The following is a 16,841-nucleotide window of genomic DNA, read 5'->3' as shown; positions in this document are numbered from 1 at the left end:
TAACCGATGGCTTATCAATGTCATTTTAGACATTATAACTGTGTTTGCAGAAACCCATTCGAAGTTGGGACATTTAGCCAGAATTGGCATTCTTAAAGCTGTCTCATTATATGCATACGTCATAACTGAGAGTGAGTCTGAATACAAAAGGGATTATCCCCATCTGTTCCTGAGCACTTTAACTGGTCAAATGTCAAATATTAAAGGGAAGAAGGCTGACAGAGAGATGGAGCAACGCAGCAGCAAAATATTCAGACTGATAATATATTAGAAAACAAATAATCATAGTGAGGAAATTTAATTTGTTTTTTGTGGATCAGTAGACAGCAGATTGTTTTATTATTTTTTAATTGGTACAATATACCATAGAAAAAACATAGAAGGCAAGAAAATACACACTAGCATTTTACGACAGGTCATTTAATGAAGACATTTTCCTCTTCTTAATCTTCCCTTAAGCTGCCTCTATGAACCGCATTCCTCTGGTTATTTACAGATGCGTTTTACTGATTAGGAGATTTTTATATGAGAAACCGAGGGCATGAGTTTCGGGGCTCATCTCTGGGTTCCCCATAGAATAGCAAACCTAATCTCCAGTAGCCCAACAGTTAAAATAATTGATGAGTGTGTGTGTGTGTATGCGTGAGTGAGTGTGTGTGTGTGTGTGTGTGTGTGTGTGTGTGTGTGTGTGTGCGTGTTGAATCCTCAGGAGAGCCCGGAGGAAGAAAGAAGGGGAAGAGGGGAGGTTGGGAGGGAGGAGAGCGGGGTGGAGGCAGGTGGTGCTGATTTCAACCCAGCAGCGTCAAGATTGCGTCAATTCGGGTTTCAGCCACGTCTCTAGTCTGGGAGACGAGCTTCTCAGAAGAGCCAAAACAGGAACCAGGGTGGCAAATCACCGTGCGAGGGCGAGCGGACCTCCCCCTCCGCTCCCCCCCTGTTCCGGGCGCCGGTCTCCTGGGCTCGGCGCTGTGCTTTGCAGCGCTCAGCCCGGCGAGCGGCTCCAGCTCGGGAGTTTTCCGTTCAGCACCTCGGACAGAGCACGCAGCAGAAAAATGGCTCCGATCGCCAGCAGCCGGGAGGAATTCGGTAAGCAAGTTACCCAACTTAGACTACTCTGCAACGGGCTGGGTGAATTGGATGCATGTTGGATAGAGATTTCTTAGGGAGTTAATATGCAAGGGAAAAAAAAAAGAAAATAAGAACAGTCAACGGGGGAAGCTTTGCCTGCGTCTGGCCGTGCCTCCTTCCCGGAGGTCCTCTCCTCCTAAAATTGGCCGGCTGGCGAGGGCGATTTCACAGGCAAGAAGTTCCTAACCTTTCAGAAGCTCTGCAATTTGCAGATCGCTCCGAGTAAGAGAGAAACCGGGTGCATATTTGGCTTCATAGTTTCATTAATGCTGCGGGTGATTTTTTATTTGCGGTGAAATCTGTATTTAACTTAACGGGGGAAGTCAAGTATGTGTGTGGTTACATAAGGGCCGGATCTCGGTTCAAAACAAGGAGGGTATTTGGGGGTAGGGGATGCATATTTTACTCCAAAGTGTACCATGAGGTCCTTTTATTCCACGGTGTCTTCCTTGTTTTCTCAAAAGATGTTGCTGGTGAAAGACAAAATCCTATGATGCTGAGTTAAAAGGCGATTCCATGAGGACTAGCTCAGCTCATTACATTTTACAAGTGAGGGAACTGACCCCCAGAGGGAAGTGCTCAAGTCTTAGCTGAAGGCTATCTGAAACTAGAATCGGGACTGATTTCCTAGTTCAGTTTCTCTTTTTATGTAGCAAATTTTGGAAAGCTTTGCACTCGCTTTTTCCTGTTAGTAAATAAAAATCAGACAAACTTTGAAAAGATAAAAATAGTATTTTCAGTTTGTATTCTTTTCAAAGCAAGAGGTCTCAGTTTCACTTACTTTAAAAGTGTTTTTTAAGCACGGAATTTCATAGAAGTTTCTGAATAAAGGATGCTATGTGCATGATAACTGTTGTTACATAGATGGAATGACTGAGATATTTGCCATCAAATAAATGCGTAGTACTTTATTAGTAGAGAGTGCAAAAGGAGTAGGTGACTCTTTGGATTTGATCTGAAATACTTTAGTATTTTCATAATTATTTAATAGACCTTGTATAATGTTACAGTCAAAAATAAATTTCTTTGACAGTCTTCCATTTGGATGAGTGAGCTTATAATGTGATGTTTGTTCCCCATTCCTGATTTTCCAAGCAAATTGTTTTTTGATACTAAGCATTTTCAAAGACAGCTAGTGAAAAGTATGTTCTGGTGCGGTCATCCAACAGCTAAGGGGGTGAGGGGAAGCACATTTTCTATTGCTTTCTTGTTCTTCTTTTATTGGGTGAAGTATTGTCTTAGTTCATGACTTTGTTTTTGCTCCATGGCCTTGGACTATCAGAGCTCCGGAGTGAATATTTCTCCCCTTACAGAGACTTGAATAGAAGGAAAATCTGAAAAGCTGATACCAAGTTTGGCTGGTTATCTCTAGCCTTTGCCTGATTCTTTCCTCTGCAACTCACTGCTTTTTCTCTTTGGAGAATTGGAAGGTTTACTTTATTTGTGCATGACTGTTTCTTGATATCATTACACTAATTTTTTTATGGTTGTTGTTTATTTTGCCTCTGACCTGCTTAGCCACTTCTCTTATCTCATATTTAGTTTTAAAATGTTTTAGCTTGTTTTGTGATTATTAAGAGGCAGACAGAAGACTTGGGGGGGATGGGCTGAGAAATAACAAAAGATTGATCTTCAAGCTTTTTTTTCTTTTGAACGAGACTTAACCTTTTCCAGACTGGAACTTTTAACTTTATTATTTCACTCTTTGGAATTAAAAAATAGTTTAGGAATGGAACCAAATGCAGATAATATTACATTAGTCACATTCAGTTTGATTATGTTAAAACATAGATGGATTGTGTCTAGATATAGCAATAGTGATTTTAGTTATATACTGTTGCTAATCATTTGTTGAGGAAATATGCTTATACATAGAACATGATAGGCTTCATGCATAATCAATGCTACTAATATTAATAATTTAGCGTGCCCTCAGTCAAGGAAAGAATGCCAATTTAATTTGATTACCATTTAACATATGAAAATGTACTAAAAATCAATTATGGACAGAATTCAACTCTAAATTACCTAGACTCACTTTTCTCATTACATGTTATGGAATAATGGTTAATTAATAACCATTTTGTTAGGCTTTGGATAATTTAGTATTTTAGAAATTTGGAGTTGATATAAAGGAATTCCATAGTATTGTATCATATATTATGAACAGCCTTGATATTTTTAAAGAAAAAAGCAGATTTTTGGTTTATTTATCATATGTATTTTTACCACTGTTCGATAAATTGGATGAATATAATTAATTAGTTTGTGACAATGCAATTGGAGCTCAACTATTTCTTAAAATTATCAGAACCACTAATATCTGTTGCGTGAAGTTTGGGTAAAGAAAACTACTGATAATTTGGGATATCTCTCTCCTTGAAGAATGTGAATTTAGTGTTCTATAATCAGAAGAGTAATGCATCTGGAAAGTCACAAAATGTCAATGGAAACATAATGAATTTAGTACCGACCTATTATGTGTTAGTTGACCTGGGCTACCCAAGAAAACAAAGATAGGTTGATACTATTTTAGCATTCTCCCATACCAGATCCTATTTCTCATCTTTTTGTTTTATTTCAAAACAATTCCTGAAACAAAAAAGTTTTTATCCTACTTTCTTTGTGTAAGTGTGTCATAGAAAAAGGGTTTACTGCTAACAGGTAATGTGAAATGTATACATCACTCATTCCCCCAAATTATTGGAAAGTAATTCAGTCTGTCCAACCCACAGCAATTGACAGCCCCTGCATGATTTTCAAGTAGAATCCTGTGTTCTTCTCTGCTCCTTTAATATATGTTATTGGTCATTTGACTTTTTCAGATGAAATTCCCACAGTGGTGGGGATCTTCAGTGCATTTGGCCTGGTCTTCACAGTGTCTCTGTTTGCATGGATCTGCTGTCAGAGAAAATCATCCAAGTCTAACAAGACTCCTCCATATAAGTTTGTGCATGTCCTGAAGGGTGTTGATATTTACCCTGAAAATCTAAGTAGCAAAAAGAAATTTGGAGCAGATGACAAAAATGACGTTAAGAATAAACCAGCTGTGTCCAAGAATTCACTGCATCTCGACCTTGAAAAGAGAGATCTCAATGGCAATTTTCCCAAAACAAACCTCAAAGTTGGCAGTCCCTCTGATCTGGAGAATGTGACCTCGAAGCTCTTTTCAGAAGGAGTGAAAGATGCTATTTCCCCTGATAGCGTGAAATCCAGTACTTCCCTTACTTCAGATGAAAAACAAGAGAAGTTGGGAACCCTCTTCTTTTCCTTAGAGTACAACTTCGAGAGGAAAGCATTTGTGGTGAATATCAAGGAAGCCCGTGGCTTGCCAGCCATGGATGAGCAGTCAATGACCTCTGACCCCTACATCAAAATGACGATCCTCCCGGAGAAGAAGCATAAAGTGAAAACCAGAGTTCTGAGAAAGACCTTGGACCCAGCTTTTGATGAGACCTTTACATTCTATGGGATCCCCTACACCCAGATCCAAGAGTTGGCCTTGCATTTCACAATCTTGAGTTTTGACAGGTTTTCAAGAGATGATATTATTGGAGAAGTCCTTATTCCTCTTGCAGGAATTGAATTATCTGATGGAAAAATGTTAATGAACAGAGAGATTATCAAGCGAAATGTTAGGGTAATTAATTTTTAGTGCTTACAATATTGTTACAATCTTCTGTGTGGTTATTTTAAGTGTACATATTTTCATCAAAATGATAAGTTTATGATATAATATTTACCATGCTCACTATTAGTCATAATCAAATGGGGGAAAAGTAATCAACTAGATATAAAAATAATTAGACCAGAAATGAGGTGCTCAATGTTTTCATTGTTACTACAGAATGAGCATTCCTCATGAATATTTAATTATAATCTAAATAAATATCTTTGTTAATTTCTGTCATAAGTATTTTCACAAAGACTGTCACTTAAATTGAAATGCACACAAGTATTTTTTACTCATGAGCATGTTAACAAAGATGTTTCAAGGTCAGCATACTAGAATTTAAAATTAAGATCGAAAACTAACTCAATTCATCTTGGGAATTTGAAAGTTCTATTGACTTTTTATAAAATTGCTTCTCAAGTAGGAGACATCATATCTTATTGAGTTTGAAATGCCCAACTTTATAATAGCAAATGCACTACTCTGCTTCTGTAGTTAAACTACTTTGGTAGTTCTGGGATTATTATAAAATGATAAAGCATCAGTTAATCAAATTTAATCCTATTTCAACTTTAAAACCAGAATTGAATTGACTCCAATTTTGATATTTCAGAAGAACTTATATCTATAAAGGATGCTTTCATAATACCATAAAGCTTATTTTGAGAATATCCCCATTTTTGTCTCCACATTGAAAAAGTCAAACGTTAAGTAACTGACTTGAAATATGTAGGCTGTTTAAGGACATGGTAAGAAAAAGATTATGCTCCCTTATTTTGTTGTAGTTCTTATCATACAGTTGCTCCTTGACAACTTTGGTATAAATACATATTGAAGTTTCTCTGACCCAGCTATTGTCCATAGTTAGGATCAAATCCCAAGTTTATATGTTCTTTCAGTTAAAACTTGTTCTTTGGGTTATTGATCATTTTACTTAATGTCATTAAAGAACAGCTAAAATATAGGTAACATGCAAAGAAGAATACTGTGATTATAATGTACTAAAACAAAGCATTAAAACTTTGGAGTCAGTTCTCTCCAATATTAATTGATTTATTCAATTTATTATAATAAAGGAGAACTTGGGTGGGGGTTGAGAGTAGAAATTTTATTAAGAGTAGAAAATTCCTCAGATCTCTGGTCCAAGTTAGAAGGGATCTGATCAAATTTCAGTTGTTTTAAATTCAAACTTCTATAACATATGCTAAACAATTTGAAAGCAAAGTTGACTTGAGTTCATATGCACTCAATTAAATGTATATTTTATTTATATTAATAATTCAAAAAATGTGTAGTTAAGTGAAATGAAAAAACTAAAAATATATCCAATGGAGGATTACCTTTATTTTACCTATCCATGTGTTTCAAACATTTCTCATAATGGGTGTGGCTAACCTAGTCCAAATCTTAGCATTCTGCAGTACCTCAGTGATCCACAAGATGGCAGGCAGCTGTTTTCAGTATGGTAAGGTCTTGCACAAAAGCTTGAAGTTATTGATTCTTAAGCGCTAAAATAAAATGAAGTAGATAAACTACATTTAAATTAAAACGGCACTATATTGATTTGAAAGTTAATGTTGTTACAATTTTGAATGCTAAAATGGTCAAATTCTTGTATTATCTCTCTTTGTTTAGAAGTCCTCAGGACGGGGTGAGTTGCTGATCTCACTTTGCTATCAGTCAACCACAAACACTCTCACTGTTGTTGTTTTAAAAGCTCGACACCTGCCTAAATCCGATATATCTGGACTTTCAGGTGAGGCTATTTCCGGTAATTCAGACTCAGTGTTTATTATATTGGACAACAAACAATGTTATGAATTTGTCTTACCTTTCTTTCATTTGCAAACACACATGATGTGATTGATTTTGTTTCTCATTCTATGAAATAAGACTTTAAATCAATGCCATTAGTTAAAAGAAGAGAACTGAATAGTGGTTCTATGATCTGAGTCAAAGCAGGTATGTTAGATGTGAACTAAAATGAGGTTGAAGCTTTCCAAAGTTAAGGTGCTGGGAAAAAAATTGAAATTTGGAAGACAAACATCTTCATTTTGCTGTGTTACATGAGATAGATATTCTTGTTCTTCTTTTAAAAAATTTTAGTATCTCCATTAATAATCATTTAATCAACAATGTTGTAGAATATAAGCATTGTGCAGCACGAATACGAAGAACTTTGACTTAAGATTTTGAAATGATCTGAGTTCAAGTTTAATACATAGCTTTAAAACTTTAGCTCAGTGGGCTGAAAATAATACGTATCAAAAAAGAGGAGAAATGATAAAATTCAATGTGTTGTAAAATAGAATGGTTTTACAATCTATTCTGAGGGTAGTCATTAGAAAACAGAAAATCAAACTTATAAGAGGTAATTAAAGAATCATATTAAAATTTCAGTGGATCCTAGTTCATTGAAAAAGCTGTTCAGACTCAGAGACTTAGAAAGATTTTCCCAATGCTATACAACTCATTAAGGTTAGGAGTTGTCTAAAAGCTGTTTTTTTTTCTTCTTCTTCTCCCTTGAGTCATCCAATGAGAATGTGTCATTATAACATTTGTTTCTCTTCCCTTCTATGTTACATCTTCCAGGCCCCATAGTTTCATTGTCACCTTCTATTTCAGAGCTCTGCACCCCTTTGTGTCATTCTTACTTATTTTCATTTGCTGACAGTAAAAAACCCAAGTCTTTTCTATATAGATACTTATTCTGAGTCATTTTTTTTTGGTGATCCATTTCATTAGCATCTTCCTGGAGGGTGCTTTTCTCTTGAGGTCATCTCTCCTGACAGGTTCTGACAATATAGTATCTGTCTTTTTTTTTTATCATTTGCAGATCCATATGTCAAGGTGAACCTGTACCACGCCAAAAAGAGAATCTCCAAAAAGAAGACTCATGTGAAGAAATGCACTCCCAATGCAGTGTTCAATGAACTCTTTGTCTTTGATATTCCTTGTGAGGGTCTTGAGGAGATAAGTGTGGAGTTCCTGGTGTTGGATTCTGAAAGGGGTTCCCGAAATGAGGTCATTGGACGGTTGGTCCTGGGAGCAGCAGCAGAAGGAAGTGGTGGGGAGCACTGGAAAGAGATTTGTGACTACCCCAGGAGACAAATTGCCAAGTGGCACATGCTCTGTGATGGTTAGCACTCTAGCCATGAGTTGGAACTTAATGATTTTTACTAGACAAGGACCAATTTTGTTTCTTTCTGATATGTGAGTGCAAGTTTGGTTTAGAAAGCTAACTTTTTTTTTCGGTAAGAAATTGATTGAATTAGCAGATCAGAAAATAACAAAAAATGTGCATCATGATAATTTCCCCACTTAATAGAGATTATGGCTATATTTTCATAAAGTACTGTTTCCCCTTCAGGTTTGCAGTAATTTGATAAGAGCATTCAGATTTTATGAGTAGTCTACTAGAATCTAAGTTACAGATATGGTTTAGGTGATGATCCCACTGGAATGTGTCACTGGCATTCAATGTGACTATTAGGACTTAGTAATGAAAGCCTTCCTTCTCTTGTGAAAATCCATTTTCTTCAGGTGGGGAAATCAATTTTTCTTTAAATCCAAAGATATTTAAAAATTCTCTAGTTTGTTTTCATTATGTCATGTGCAAATGGCTATTCTACATTTATAGGAGTAAATGGTCATTACTCTTTGGGTATATATATATATGTGTATATATATATACATATATACATATAAAACTCTATAAGAGGAGTAATTTAAGACTGATGCAAAAGGACTATGAACGAGCTGAAAAATGGTTTTATCAAAGGGCTGATTTGAGAACACTATGGCTGAAATACAATTTCTCCCCCCCTTAGTTTACATGTGAGTCAAGATGTTATAAAAATATAATCTCACAGAAAAACCATGATCTTGAAATATTCACTGCCTGTCACAAGTGTGGCCTAAAAAAGCCCTATTTACCTTTGTGAAGTTGTCAAATTAGCTAGTGGGTAAAGATATAAACCTCAACTAGAAATACAGTTAGAAGTGTTGTTTTCTCATAGAAAATATGTATAGCGTGGACGTGTACATTCAAAAATACTCCTTGTACAAAGAAAGGGCATGGCTAACTAAGACTTAATTTAGCTGTTCTCCCCCAGGAAGGATTAAGCTACTATTTTAGAAGAAGAAAATAATACTTTGAAGTTTCAACTCTTGCTAGATATAAAATACTGTTTAAACTAACAAATGAAGAAATCAGATTAAAAAGATTTATACAGCAGGCCTAATATAATTTACATATGTTCACACAACATATAGTTAGGCTGTCAAATTAGCACAACAAAGTATGTGTTTCACTATCTTTTCTAGGCTAATTTGTCTTGAGCTGTTGTCTGTGATGCAGTTTATAGACTTGTGTCTTGTACTGTTTTCTAGTGCCAGGGCTCTGAAATTCACTACAGACCTTTTAGAGTAAAACAGTGCCCTAGATTATTTGGAAAAAATTCTCTTGAAGTAATGTCACTATATTTCAGTTTTTAGAGAAGTATGAGTGAAACTCTGGTACAGTTGAATTATTAAATATGCAAGTTAGAAATAAAGTCTACTGAAAAAAATTTACCTTTTGAGTCAGGTTTTGTGTCAGTACTTTAGCTGTTTTTGAGAATGTGTTTGATATCACAGTGTTTGTAAATTCTATGACAATGCATTTTCAAAACAACTTATACATGCTTTTTATGACTATGCCTAATGTAAAAAAAGTTTTACATTCTGTATGTACAAAGATTGAAATGGACCTCTTTTTGTGCTTTAAAATGACTTTGAGATTATAAACATAATATTCCCCAGCCATTGTCTTCATTCTATCACCGTGCCACCTCATAGCAAATTGGTCCACTCAACATTTCCGTGAATGCAACACAAAATGAATTGTAGTAAGTGTGTGGTTTGGAAAGCCAATGGCCTTTTTATGTCTGTGTATTTGGTATTATGGGCCATGAAACACAGTATATTTTGGAGCTCCAAAAACTCATGATGAGTCAATGCTCAGTATTCTTTGCTGCTAGCAACCAGATACAAATGGTGGTACTAATTCGAGCATGGTTGTTGGAGGAGGGTGATTTTTTTTTTGTTTGTTTAAGTGGAACAATAAAATCTACCACAAACACTTTTAAAATGGCAATTAATTTGTAAATAGTTTTTCTTTCTGAAAATCGAAACTGGGTGTGAAAAGTCAAATAAAGCTACAAACATTTGTTTTTAAGAAATGAAGGAACTAGAAAAGAATTGAAACAAGCAGGCACCAGTGTGATCCCATCCTCTTCAAAAATATTGTACTGTTTTATAACGTATTATAATATCAACGTGAATAACTCGAATTCTATTATAAATCCTGCATTGTATTAAACATGTAAATTAATTGTTTGTCTGATTAGCCAATCTAACCCCCTCATGGGGAGATATCCATGTTGAAGAACTGTGTAACTCAGTAACTAACTTGTTCCAATGTTGTAACTCAATAGAAGTGATTTGGAAGGAAGCATGGCGTATGAGATGATGGTGTCTGTTCCTTTGTGCCAGCTCTGTATGATGTTTGTAAGACCATGTTTGTAAGACATGAATAAATTGCTGCTTTTGCCCAAACCATTTCAGCTCAAACTTTCTGCCAGTGGGTACAATAATGTGGGTTCTCTTCTCCTTATGTTCTCTACTTTCCCTAATAGATCTCCTTATATAGATTATGGCACATTGATGACTCAGAACTCAGAAGATATTCTATAATACTCATTTTAAATTGTGCTCACTCCACAGAACATTAATTTGGCACAGTAATGGTTTTCTTACTGTAAAGAAGGAAATAAATATACTTATATATACATATATTTAAATATATATACATATATATAAAGAAGGAAATATATATGTGTATGTATATATATGATGACCTGAGGCTTTAGGAACTTAGGTCATTGACTCAAGTATGCAGAGATAGTAAGTGAAAGGATTTCAGGTTATAATTCATTTTTTCCTAGTAGCAGGCTCTGTGAGATATTTGAAGGGGTTCATGTTTATAATTTTTTACATCTTTCTAATAGTATTCTCCTTTTAGATACCTTTATTACGACCATTATGTTTAAAGAAAAACACACTTCAAAGTCTTTTATTTAAAAAAATAAAGGGAGAGAGGAAGCCTCAAGACATCTACAATGTTCTATCAGACACAAGCCAAGCTAATTGGAAACAAGTAGATTCTAGCACTAGGACTAGGAGGATCCATCATTTTCTATATAGCATAAATATCTATAGAGTGTTGTACTAGGAGGCCTTTGCGAGTTTGTTTTCTTGATTTAGACAATAATGTCACAGAACTTACATTTATTAAATGTGTCATATGTCACATTTTAAATGTGTCTAGTTTGTAATCTACACATTACATCTAAACAAAGATGTTAAGAGGGAAAAAAAAGTGTAAGATGAAGGGCCGGAGTGATATTACAGTGGTTAGGTTGCTTGCCTCACACATGGCCAATTTGGTTCCATCCTTGGCATACCATATGGTCTCTCAAGGACCTCAATGAATAATTCTTGAGTACAGAGCCAAGAGTAACCCCTGAAAATTTCTGGGTCTGGCCCCAAATAAAACAAAAAAGTTAATTATGACCAAATAAAAATAGATAACAATAATAATGCCAGCAGCATACTTTCCAAAGGTAAATATTTAACATACTTTGGGTATTTATTTTCTTATGTACATAACAAATAGAGAGTTCAATGACAGCTTTGAAAAGGCATTTGATATGGTCCTTGTATAATTATGACATCAATTTTCTTCATTTCAGGTGTTTTTGCTTGCTTTTTATACTTTCCCAAAAGCAAGCAAAACTCAACTTTGTCTAGTTGTGCAAAATATTTTGGTTCTATTCAGTATTACATTTGCATTACATTTGAGAAGCTTTGCTTTATTTCAGACATTCAATGTGTTCCCTCTACGGCACAGCTATAATGACTTTTAAAAGTTTCAGCTTAATTCTTCTATTTTCAAACATCAGTAAATATGTGCATATATTAACATTTTCATATATTACTATTCTCTTCTGTATTTAACTAATAGAAGCATGCCATGCCATCTAGCTTAGATATAATTCCTTAGGTATTTATACAGATAATACTCACAGCAACAATTATTAATGTATCATTTGGTTTAGGAGCATTTGGTACTCTCTCCCAAAATAAGTCAATAGCATTTTGTTAATAATCACTGCATAAAATTAAGCCCTCCCATTGCTCGAGCGGGCCCAGTAACGTCTCCATTGGAGACTTTGTTGTTACTGTGTTTGGCATATCAAATACGTCATGGGGAGCTTGCCAGGCTCTGCCGTGCGGGCGAGATACTCTCGGTAGCTTGCCGGGCTCTCCGAGAGGGGTGGAGGAATCGAACTCGGGTCAGCCGTGTTGGCTGCATGCAAGGCAAATGCCCTACCGCTGTGCTATCGCTCCCTTAATAGTGTTATATCTACATTTAGTAATATTAAAAGATACACATGTCAGAGAACTATACATTATACATTTAATGATTATTTATTTAAATGAGGAAAGTTTTAACTACCCTAAATATCGGAGTTGAACTGAGTTTAACTGATGATTATAGGGAAAGTATCATTAGAAACATTCATGTTCAGAAATGTGTGTGTGTGCGTGTGTGTGTGTGTGAGTGTGTGTGTGTGGTGTGCATTTGCATGTATTATCATAGCTTTAGTCCAAAGGTATTAAAGAACTTTTTCTTGATATCTGATACAATTTTATTATAGGAGAGAATTTGGATGCATATTTAAACATTTTAAAATTATTTCTGGGTGAACTATGTTTATCATTTATTTAGTTGAATAAGATTAAACTTTCCATTTCTAGTATTAAATCAGTACTAGTATGATTTTGTATTTTTTGATACTATGTAAGGAAATAATTTTTAAGCAACATTTGACTTTAAATGCACTGTGAATGTTCTGAAATACCAATATTGAGGTCACAGTGCTCATGTGATGAACGAATAAAGAACAAAGCTCATCTACAAAATATTGAGATGGTTAAAGACCTACTGAATTGAAGTGTGGAAGATCATGTAAACAGCAACTACGAAGTTATGACAAGCAGGTAAATGACCAGGTCCATTTTTCAAATGTCTATCATAGCTCAGAAAAATGTAATTACCATCAAGTAATTGAATAAATATAAGTACCATCAGAGATGAGCTGTAATGTATAGTTTCCTTTAAAAGAATCTCTCCACTGTCCTTTAGACTGACCTGTTTTTAAACTCCCTCAGAATCGGGTCTTTACCCCTTTTCTATGATAATATCAAATACACAGCAAATACTGAAATTAGTGGAACATTAGGAAGGTGTTAATTTCTCCATTGCTTGTTTGCTTTTATAACGCGAATATGTTATAATTTAAAAACATATCTTCCTTAATTTAAATTATAGTTTGGGGGATGTGATGTGTATAGTGTTTAACGTGGTTAAGAGAGTATTCATGTTTAAATTTACTGAACAACATCACCACTGGGAATTTGTTGTCTCTACTGTGAATTTTATTCCCCTCCTCCCCTACCTTTCTGTTGATGAACAGCTATGGTGTTGGTGTTAGCTCTTACCTCATGTAACCACGCCACCACCAATGTACCCTAAACACTTCACCCGTGTCCACTGATTGTTACTTCAGGTTCACTGCATTGTTCCTCCCACTCTCTCCTTGACAACACGGTATTGTCCTGTCTGTGACCAAGTGCCCAGGCTTCCTTATCAACCCAACTTGTCTAAACACTTGATTCAAAGTTGCTGTGAGCTGCATGATTTTACTTTTTCTTGTGGTTATATAGTAGACCTGTGTGCATATATACTGTGACTCCTTCATTCATTCATCAGCTTATGGACATGTGGGCTATTCCCATATTAGTTGCTTTTTCTTTTTTTGTGTGTGTGGGATACATTTAACAGTGTTCAGGACTCCTCCTAGTTCTGTGCTAAGGATCACCCTTGACAATCCTTGGGGAGACATATGTGGTGCTGGAGGCTGAAATAGTTTGACTGGATGCAAGCTTCTTAGCCCCTGTACTTCCTTTCTAGTTCCATATTATTGTCTTTTGAAATAAATCCTATACCTAATCATGGGCTGGAGCGATAGCATAGCTGGTAGGTTGTTTTCCTTGCATGCAGTCAACATGGCCTACCCGAGTTCGATTCCTCCACCCCTCTCGGAGAGCCCCGCAAGCTACCAAAAATATCTCGCCCGCATGGCAAAGTCTGGCAAGCTACCCATGAAGTATTCAATATGCCAAACACAGTAACAGTATGCCAAACACAGTAACAAGTCTCACAATGGAGACATTACTGGGCCTGCTCAAGCAAATTGATGAACAATGGGAGGACTGTGACAGTGACAGTGATACCTAATCCTGCTTTAATTGCTTCACTGTTTTCCCTTCAAACATCATAAAACAAGTTACTGGTTAGTAGATTTCCTTCCTGGACCCAGATTAAGCAATTCCTCTTCTTCTCCATGCCACAGTCTCGGCCTCTGGAAACAAGCTTTTTGAAAAAGCACTATTAGGTCAGGTTGGCAAGAATCTCCCTACCTTTAAAGTTTTTTCCAGTTCCTCATCCTCACCTTTGATATCAAGTTCTTGTTCAGCCTTTAGCAAATTTTCTGTTAGATTAGTTTACCAATAATTTCCTACCTAAATATATGTAATGAAGTATTTTTTTCATCCACTGACTTTTCATTCTGATCAGTGAACTTTAATATCTGTTTTATTCTGGGTTAAGTTGGATCTGGGTCACCTACAGCAGTAGTCTGAAATAAATTCTTCTTTGACAGGCATAACAATTGTCACTGTAACTTTTCTTTACCAGTAGCAGAACACAGGACTAATGACATGAATATTTATCACTTTTTTTCTTTCATTTTTGCTGAGAACTACTACGTTGAGTTTGATACAGAGGTAGTAACTCGATGCCTATTTTCATACCAGTATCACTTCAGGGTTTATGAGTACAGGGTAAGTGGAGAATTATCATAAGGTACAACATGATATTAAACAATAGCTTAACAGAAAACTGACTTGGTTTGATTATGTACTAGGAACTACTTTTCTTAGTTCAAATGAATCCTTCTCATTTCATCTTTGATAAGGAAACAACATAATTTCAATCTGATGTTCATAAAATATTAATTGATTCAATAACCATATTCTCACCTTCTATATAAAAGTGACATTTTCATTGTCCCTCTTTTAATGGATAAAAAAGTAACAAGTTCTATATTTTGTCTCCCTTATTTTTAAATTTGGCTTCATCTCACTAGTTTTGTGTAGACTTCTTATTACTAAACATTTCTGTGTCTCAGTTTTTATTTCTCTTAAAAAGAATTGATGGTATCACCAAAACAAAATGACCAGATTGCATAGCAAGATAGCAGGGAAAGTGATTAATTCTACATGAAAACTGGCCTTTCAAAAAATGGGTATTGGATTTCTTTGCACCCAAAGAGGAATAGAAGAAAGTCTAGTTAATTAAACTGTCCTAACATAAGTATTGATATCTGCTCAGACGTTAACTACTGATACAAGCTTACAGTTCTGTTTTATATCATGTTGCTTTATTTATTTGAACTGTTATACATTAATTTATTCATCTAATTCTTACAAAAAATAAAATAAGAGGCTAGTATAAGTGTTGACTTTTATCATTTGTGAATTTGATGGTTTGTCAGAGATAAACTAAAATTTTTTTAGAAATTTTATACTTTTACCTGTGGAAACAGTGAGGAATATAGAAAATGATAGGGCTAGAGAGAGGAAAAAATCATAAAATAAAGAATTTAGGGTTAAGGTATAAAGAGATCAAACATAGAAAGATTGCATTCATTTGGGTAACATAAAGTAACAAAATAAGATACTAACACCCAAGAACAGCTGTGATAAATACTAGGAGGTTCACTCCATGGCTTCGAGGCCAGCTGCACACTCTAGGGGTAAAGGCAGGTCAGACGGAGAAGGGAGCACCAAATAAAGGGTGCTGGGAAGATCCGCCCAGGACGGGAGATGCATGCTGAAAGTAGACTCTAAGACCGAACATGATTGCCACCCAATGCCTCTTCTGCAAACCACAGCACCCAAAAGGAGAGAACAAAAGGGAGTGCCCTGCCACAGAGGCAGGGTGGGAAGGGGGATGGGAGGGTGGGAGAGATATACTGGGATTGGTAGGGTTGGAGAATGGGTGGTGGGATGAGTACTCGATCATTGTATAACTGAAACCCAAGCACAAAAACTTGTAAGTCTAAAACAAATAAAATAAAATAAATAGATCAAACATCAAAAAAGAGAAAAATTGAGTTAAGAAAATTCCAATCTATTCATGATAGTGACATAGGAAGAAGGATAAAATGATTAGATAATATAATGGTAATATTCATAATTATGTCACTGTCACTGTCCTCCCATTGTTCATCGATTTTCTCCAGCGGGCCCAGGAACATCTCCATCAGAGATTTTGTTGTTATTGTGTTGGCATATCGAATACATCACGGGTAGCTTGCCAGGCTCTGCCATGAGGGCAAGATACTCTCGGTAGCTTGCCGGGCTCTCCGAGAGGGGCGGAGGAATCGAACTCGGGTCAGTCATGTTGGCTGCGTGCAAGGCAAATGCCCTACCACTGTGTTATCGCTCCAGCCCATTCATAATTAGATAAGAATAATTAATTTTCATTTTAAATTAAATATCTTAAATGTTTTGTTTTGGAATAGTTAGCTAAATTAATGCTATATTGCTTCTGCTGTGCCTTTACTCATGCATATTAATACATACATGGAAATTCTTGCTATTCACATATACCCAAGTATAAGGCATATCATTAGTCACAAAAGAATTATATTACAAACTATATTCACTATATTATGTTTTTAAGGTTTTAAAGGAATTATACAAAGGCAAAATTTACTTGGGCATTTATATAACGCTGAGCATTAAATATAACCAGTTTAGTATAATAATTCTGTTCAAGCAAGTATAGCATAAGTAACACAACTAG

At 35.5% G+C, this 16,841-nt stretch overlaps 1 protein-coding gene across 1 annotated transcript; it reads left to right on the top strand.

The window, feature by feature from the left end:
* The first annotated feature begins 770 nt into the window (after positions 1 to 770).
* On the top strand, positions 771 to 10,402 carry SYT4 (synaptotagmin 4). The gene is made up of 4 exons (XM_056138477.1): positions 771 to 1,086; positions 3,954 to 4,768; positions 6,437 to 6,557; positions 7,638 to 10,402. The coding sequence occupies exons 1-4, from the start codon at positions 1,053 to 1,055 to the stop codon at positions 7,943 to 7,945; spliced, it is 1,278 nt and encodes a 425-aa protein (XP_055994452.1). The 5' UTR covers positions 771 to 1,052; the 3' UTR covers positions 7,946 to 10,402.
* Positions 10,403 to 16,841: the final 6,439 nt, after the last annotated feature.

The sequence above is a fragment of the Sorex fumeus genome, unplaced genomic scaffold (genome assembly GCF_029834395.1).
Source record: "Sorex fumeus unplaced genomic scaffold, SorFum_2.1 ptg000128l, whole genome shotgun sequence".
Lineage (NCBI taxonomy): Eukaryota > Metazoa > Chordata > Mammalia > Eulipotyphla > Soricidae > Sorex > Sorex fumeus.
Note: the sequence above shows the minus strand (reverse complement) of the source record. Positions and strands in the feature narration are given on the sequence as shown.